Here is a 7296-nt window from a genome sequence, read left to right as displayed (position 1 = left end):
CAACTGAGGCCCTGACAGAGGTTAGACTTGCCCAAAGATGCACAGGAGGTCAGTGGCAGAGCCTGGCCTTCCTAAACTCTTCCCCACCACAGATGGCCTGAGTCTGTTCTCTGACCTTAGTTTACCTAGCTATGAAATTAGGATGATTCAGGACACACCTATATTCCAAAATGTGGAAAAGAACTATTCTTGTATGGACCATTTGTTCACCACGTGCTCCACATTTCAGAAACATGGCCAGTTCATTTACCCCCGCTTGACAGACGCCCTGAGTGCTCTCATTAGGTTGGGAACTGCTAACTCCAGGGGGGTAAGGGGAGACACTAACCAGCCTGCAAACTACCCTTTCTCACAGCTCTGCCTCCCAGATGCCAGGGCAGTGCCCAGCCCCCCAGCCCCCAGAGCCGAAGGGAGATGGGCACCTCACACAGACCTCACTAACCCTGACTCTCTCCTTCCCTCCGGCAGAACCAGAGGGTTCGGGGACAGGCCCTGCCGGCACAGGCACCCCCAGCCTCCTGCGGGGCAAGAGGGGAGGACACACAGCCAACTACCGGATCGTGGCCCCCAGGAGCCGCAACGAGAGAGGCTGAGGGCAGGGGTGGCCCTAGGGGCAGACCTGGCCTAGCTTCCCTTCCCAGACTGGACTTGGCCAACTGCCTCCAGGGACCGCCCACCATATTTATTAATGTCCTCAGGGTCCCTTCTGCCACCTAAGCCTTTGGGATGGGCAAGTCTTGGTCCTGACACCCCGTGCAAGTCTGCCTACTATGAAGCTGAGAAGGGACTGTGGCCTGAGTGGGAGGGGCAGCCCAGGCATAGGTGAGGGCCCAGGGACTCCCTTTCCCTCTGTGAAACGGGATGATGCCAGCCTGCGGGGAAGGGCTAGCAGGTTCAAGACTTGGGTCTTCTCATGGGCTGCCCAGGCATCCAGACCTGTAGGCACTGATGGGCGACTGGAGCCGGGGTTCTGCTGAGTCCTTAGCACATGCAGGGCTGGTGGGGAAGGGCAGGCTTCCCTCTCCCTCCTCCCCAGCCAAACCCGGGGAGCCCATCGCAGCCCTCCTCTCTTTGATTTCTGGTGCTGGGTCCCCACCCTGAGTCCAACAGGCAGGATGTGCCATAGGTCCTGCCCCCTGAGCCCCCAGCCCCTCCCATGTCCCAGGTGGGGGTGGAGGCATGGAGAGGGAGGGGTGCCCTGGAGGTAGAGATCTCCCGCCAATAAAGTCCCCCAACCTGAAGTCCCACTGGCCTGGTCTCAGTGTGTGCTTAGACGGGGTGCAGCTGGGCAGGGCCAGGAGCCTCTTCCTTCTTCTTGATGGCCTTTCCCTGCTCACATGCAAAGCAGGGCTGTGAAGTGGGCCTGCACAGGGCTCAGGGGGGTCAAGGTGCTGCCAGGCAGGGGGTGCACAGGGGCGGGGGTGCACAGAGGTAGGTGAGCAGAGCAGAGGCTCAGACCATCCCCATCCCCTGGCCAGGTGTCCAGCAACAGCTACAGCTCCTGAGAGGCCCAGAGAGTAAGGAAGTGCCAGACCTTGGGGCAGCTTCCAGATTGGGGCACCAGAGTCACCCCAAGTCTGTTTCCTCACCCATAAAAGAACAGCATGAACTTGGGTCTGTTTCTGGCCCCTTGCCTGTGGCCAACAGCAGAGCCGGTCTCTACAGCCCCTTCCCTCTGGCTCCAGCATGGGGTACAGCCCACTCAGGCGACCAGTGTGTAGGCTGCCCCAGGACACACAGTTCCCTGCCCCTCCCATCAAAGTCCAGCTTCCCAGGCACCCCTTGGCCTCACCTCCCCCCACAGCCCAGCGGCATCTCACACCCGTGCCCCACCACTCTCTGGCTCAGTCTGCACCTCCCCTTGCTGGGAAGGGGTCAAGGACTGAAGGGGGCCAGGAGAGAGGAGCTGCCTCTTCAAAGCTTAGGCAGCCTCTCCCCCATGGCAACCTCACATTGTTTCCTGCGCGGGGAGCTTGGCAGGGCACAGCCACCAGCTCCAGAGCCTCAGGAGACCAACTGAACTGGCCCCTGTCCAGTAGGGTCACTGGGGGGTGTGGGCAGCGAAGGGATGATATTCCAGGGGAATCAGGGAAGCATTCCTGGAGGAAGGTCCCCGTGTAGGCTGAGACCTAAGGATGGGTAGAAAGTAGCTGGGAAACCAGTGATGAAGATTGCTCCTCTGCAGAGGGTCTTCTATGCCCCGAGGTGGAGGCCGTAGCCTCCTGAGAAAGAGGCTAAACAGGAAGCCTGGTCTCTGCACATCAAGGAGCTGTTCTCCTGAAATCAGTCATTCCCTCACCGCTCATTCATTCGTCCCCCTACTGCCAACACAAAAGAGTCAGACACAACTGCTGCCCCCGAGGAGGTCTAGGTTGAAAAATGAACTGTTTTTATTCTGAGTAGAGCCAGGGTGGGGTGCTGGAGGGGCCTCTCCTGCACACCGTGACTCTCAGCAGACAAGGATGGGGCTCTGACTCCCCAAACACAGGCTAAGCCCCTTGTCACCCTGCTGTGCTAGGGGGGACCAGGGCCCTTGGGGTGGGTGGGCCCGCCCCGCCCCTGAGTCACTAAGGCCTCAGTGCCCACCTCCCCTTCAACCAGTAGGGACACAGCACCCTCCACTCGGCCCGTGGCTGCCAGTGCCACCACGGCCTGCTCTGTGGGGAAGCCCATGCGCTCCAGCTGCTGCAGCCTGTGGGATGGAGGGACAGGCAGGGAATGTCAGGGCCACCTCCAGCTCCTGAACCAGGGAACCCCACCCGCCGCCCACACACCTTACCGCAGAGAGGAGACAGAGGACTTAGACAGCCACAGCGGGCCCTCAGGACACCGGGCCGGCCCCTCGAGGAGGGAGGCCTGAATCCCCTCCTGCAGCATCTGCTCCTCCAGGGCCGCCCACAGCGGGGCTCCTGCAGGGAAGACGGGCCCGGTCCAGGCCAGGCCCACCTCTGTGGAGCCCTCCCAGGTCAGCTGCACAGGCCCCAGGCCTGGCGGGAGGTGGGCTGAGCCTTCGCTAGGGGAGGCCATGTAGGGAGGTCCAGGGGCGGGAGGCCTGGGGGAGCAGAAGTAGAAGAGGGCGTGACTGCCAGCCACCGCCACGGCATCCACCGGCAGGGCCGCTGTCATCGGCATCCCTCTCACCTCACTCCGGCAGGATGGGTGACCGGCAGCTCGGCCAGGCCACCTGGGGTGGGAAGGAGTCTGACGGGCCAGCACCCCGCCAGGGCCCTGCACAGGACGCCCTCCTGCAGTGCTTGCAGCCGCCGCTCAGAGGGCTCCAGCCACCGGAAGGCTCCGGCTGCATCTGTCTGCCCAGGGCAGGGCAGCCGGTCAAGGAAAACCAAAACCAGCCAGGGGTGAGCCCACACTGCACGCCAGGCCCTGGGCCAAGTGTGTGGCAGGCATTCCCTCACGTCTCCTCACTATGGCCCAGCAAGGGGTGTGTTGTCATCCTAGTCAGCAGTGGAGGTTCTAGGAAAAGGGACCTGCATGAAGCTACTCACCCAGTAAGGGGGGTTGACAGGTGTGTCTCCCCACATCTCAGGCATCCCCTGCCTTCTCGGTTCCCAGAGCCCTGTGAGACCTTTCAGGTCTGACTCAAGGCCCACCCTTGTACCCACTGACATCCCCCTCACTGCCCTCAGCCAGGGCAACATACTCCCCACTGCAGGATACGGCCAGGCCTGGGCAACTGGTGTCCGCAATTCTAAAAAGCCACTGTTCCCTCCAAAGGCACGGTTTCCCCAACAGGCATTAAGCATTTTTGGAGCAAGAACCTGTGTTCAATGCACCTGCACCACCAGCCACAGGTGTTCTGCCTTTCAGTGATGAGCCTGGGGCTCACTCTCACCCTGGCCTTGCACTTCCTGCACCCTCTGCCTGGCCTGCTCCCTTTTTCACTTCCCGAACCCCTCATCCTGCACATCTCAGTTCAGATGCCCCCTCCACAGGGGAGGGCCACGTTAGGTGGCTCCTTGGGCCACTTGCACCCTCCCGGGCTCCCCTTTAAATTGTAGTTGGCGCCTTCACCTGGCCATTAGCCCTCAGCCGCACCCCTGCCCAGAGTCTGGCCAGAAGAGGGCTCAGAGGTGCTCCCAGAATATGTTTGCACAGCTTTCCGTTACTGTGGAACCTGACCACCTTGTGCTGCTTCCAGCCCAGGCACTCTGGGGGCCCAGCCACACAACCCACATGTCCACACAGGCCCTGGACCCAGGCAAAGGATACAGGCCAGGCCAGCAAGGAGGCCGCACAATAGCTGCAGGAAGGGTGGCTCGGAGCTGATCACTGGTGTCAAGACAAGCAGCAACCACGGCAGCAACCGCGGTGGCAGTAGCCGCTGGGGCTGTCTAGGGTGGTAACTCTGCCCTGCCAGCATGGCCAGGTGGACGGGCATGTAGCCACAGCCACCAGCTGCGCGGGACACCCCAAGGCCCGCCAGCAGCACACCCATTAGCCCAGCAGCCAGGGCAAGCAGGGCAGAGGCATGCAGGAACCGCAGCGTGCCCAGGCGGCACTCCTGCCACCAGCCCAGTGTGGGCAGGAGCAGCAGGCTCAGGAGGAGGCCAGGTAGGGCCGTGTGGCCCAGGACGTGGGTTAGCAGGCGGTGCGCTGGGAGAGAGAGGGAGCTTATGTGCCAGGTTAGCGGCCCTAAGTCCCAAGACTGTCCCAGGGTGGTAGTTACCCTCTGTAGCACACCCACTAAGCCAGCCTCCTCTCCCCAGGAGCCAGTCTGCCCACTGCCAGCACTGTAATCACTCATGAAGGGGACCAAGGGCTTCTAAATGCTGTGGCTGCTCCCCGGCTGCGTTAACAGGAAGATGCTTGGGGACGCCACTCAGTCTTCTCAACAGCAACCCAACCATGGCTGAGTCACTTAACGTCTGCTGGGAACTACTCAGCTGGGGTCACTCCTCAGACTCCCAGAACCTCCTGAACATTCCCCGACTAAGCTGGAGGCCTTAGTTCTTATTTTAAGAGAAAACCACCAAAAAAGGAAGCCATCTGAAAAGAATACCTACTCCCAGGCTCCCACCGCTCTGCTGGCTCCTCTGCCTGTGCTCTGCCCTCCCTTCTGGGCTGTGGATGAGCTGGACATGCTCCTGTCCAAGGCCAACCTTCGCCCGGGGCACTGGGTCCTCTCCCTGCTTGACCAGTGCACGATGCATGCCACTCCCGGGAACTGGTCTTAGGCCCTACCTAAGTCTCCTGCCTCTTTCAAGGTCCATGGGGCCAGCCCTCACCCTGCCAAGGGTCCAGCAGCAGCTCCGGGGCCAGGACAAGGCTGGGGCCAGCCCCCAGCAGCCATAGGCTGCTCAGCAGCAGCATCAGAATGGAGGAGGCGAGAGGCAGCGCCGGGGACGGGAGGCCAGGGCGGCCTCTGGCCTGCATAGCGTGGCTGGAGGTGTCAAGAGTGTTCTTGGGGCTGTGTGCTAGGAGAAAAGGAAAACAAGAACAACAGTAATTATTGCGATTTTTATCCAACTTCCTTTCAACTACCCTCCCAACTGCTCCATTTTACAGAAGTAGAAACTGAAGCTGGAGAGGCAGGCCCAGCAACTCAACCACAGAGGAGCTCGGCCCCTAACCATGTGCTTAGCCATCTTGCCACCCCTTCTGCCCGTGGGAGGGTAGGGAGGGGCCAGACCAAAAGGGCTGTGAGTTGAGCTGGCACTCTGGACTCCCAAAAGAGGGGTGCAGCACCCCAGGTCAAACTCAGGGCCATCTCCAGCTTTCCTCTGCCTCCCTCTTCTCTTGGGTTGCAGACCAGCCACCTTCCTCTCCCCTCCCCTCCACTATGCCCAGCCTTAGAGCTCTAGAGGGGCTCAGCTGCCCTTGACACAGGGGGTGAGGCCAGCCAATGGGCAGGCGGATTAGGAAGGGGGTGAGGCAGAAGGGCTGGGTAAGGAGCAAGAGTCCCACACCCTGAGTGCAGAGAAGGACACATTCCCTTTCTTCAGCTTTGAGCACAGCCCCTCTGGCCCTATCCCTCCTTTTTGCAGGAAGGTGCCAGTATTCCCTCTACTCCTTCCGCTGTGCATTCCATCCTCTGAGCCTCTCCTTCCTCATCTGTAAAATGGGGATTAAGAAAATCCTTTCCTCATAGGATGAGAAAAAGGAATGGACTAAGGCAGGGCCCAGACCACAGCTCCTGCTGTAGCCACCCCAGCTAGTTGTGGGAGGAGGCAGAGATGGCCAGCCGCCAGCAAGGGGGGCCTCAGCACGGAAGCAGCTGCTCCAGCCTAGCTGGTCTAGTCTGGCCCTCAAAAACGCCAATTCCCAGCCCACAAGGCACAAGCCTTGCTGAAACCTCCTCACCCCTGGCCAAGCCTGTGTCAAGACTCCCAGTGAGCAGATTTCATGAGGCAGAAAGCAAAAGCCCAGAGGCAAGAAGAGTGCTTCATCTGCTCCTTTCCCAAGGGCAACCTCAGTATCAAAATCCTCCTGCAAGTTTCCTGCAGGAAAAATGTAGAAAGCCCGTCTGCCTGCACTATCCCTCCCATCTCTCCGATAGGCAAACTCCTATATACCCCTTGAAGTCCAGTTCAAGGGTCCCTGTCCCTTGCCCTGGCCCACCACATCATGGGTCATAGATCTTATCCTATCTAGTGAGCACAGTTTGGCCTGTCTTTTTTCCTGAGCAGATGGTCTAAGCAGGGGGCAGGTGGAGTGCCCCCTCTTACTCATCCCCAAGTTTCCCATATGTGTTCACTGAAAGAGAGACACTGGCTTGGCTCCAGGTCCTGCTGAAAGATTTGGGTGAGTCCTTCCCTTCCTTGGGCCTGAGCACCTGTTTGGGGAGACTAGACTGAGTCCAGAAAGGCAGACAGGTGCCAGCCTTGCCCAGAGCCAAGACACCCACCGCAAGCCTCCTCCTTCACCTTCACAACCATCGAATCCATGGGCACCTTACAAGGGTGAAAGACTTGCACATGGACAAACAGAACTGGGACTAGAATCCTCTGGGCCTCAGTCTCTTCATCAATAAAATGGGGCTATGCACCAACAGGCCCTGCCTACCTTACTAGGAAACCCGGAGGACAGAATGAGAAGACAAGGACGGGGAAGATTCTTCCGAGCAATAGCGTGGAGGGTCCCAGGGGGTGGGTCGGTTCAGCTTTGTGAGTTAGGAAAAGTACACAAATTCCTTGGGCCTCAGTTTCCCCTTCTGTAAAAACATGGGTAATGGATGAGGCTGTGCTAAAAGGGCATTCTCAAACTTGACCGTTACTGGGGCGGGGGTGGGGGTCTCTTAGGATCCGGCGCTACGTTCGGGCCTCCCATCTAGCCCACCGG

General features: G+C 59.8%; 2 protein-coding genes across 4 annotated transcripts in view; one reads left to right on the top strand and one right to left on the bottom strand.

Annotated features, from left to right (window-relative positions):
• EMID1 (EMI domain containing 1) overlaps nt 1–682 on the top strand; it is a 93709-nt gene extending 93027 nt beyond the window's left edge. The window contains exon 16 of the mRNA XM_077761490.1: nt 469–682. Coding sequence (XP_077617616.1) covers nt 469–593 — 125 coding nt within the window. The 3' untranslated portion in view covers nt 594–682. The remainder of the gene's footprint in view (nt 1–468) is intronic.
• A 1690-nt stretch (nt 683–2372) lies between these two features.
• Nucleotides 2373–7296, bottom strand: part of RHBDD3 (rhomboid domain containing 3) — a 5234-nt gene continuing 310 nt past the window's right edge. The window contains exons 2-7 of one of the 3 annotated variants that reach the window (XM_077761651.1): nt 7021–7168; nt 5244–5432; nt 4228–4611; nt 3142–3304; nt 2780–3052; nt 2373–2692 (exon numbers count right to left, since the gene is read on the bottom strand). In XM_077761651.1, coding sequence (XP_077617777.1) covers nt 2515–2692; nt 2780–3052; nt 3142–3304; nt 4228–4611; nt 5244–5391 — 1146 coding nt within the window. In that variant the 5' untranslated portion in view covers nt 5392–5432; nt 7021–7168 and the 3' untranslated portion in view covers nt 2373–2514. The other 2 variants (XM_077761652.1, XM_077761650.1) reach the window with 2 other exon arrangements.

Source organism: Crocuta crocuta, unplaced genomic scaffold (assembly GCF_008692635.1).
Source record: "Crocuta crocuta isolate KB4526 unplaced genomic scaffold, BGI_CrCroc_1.0 scaffold348, whole genome shotgun sequence".
NCBI classification, from domain to species: Eukaryota; Metazoa; Chordata; class Mammalia; order Carnivora; family Hyaenidae; genus Crocuta; species Crocuta crocuta.
Note: the sequence above shows the minus strand (reverse complement) of the source record. Positions and strands in the feature narration are given on the sequence as shown.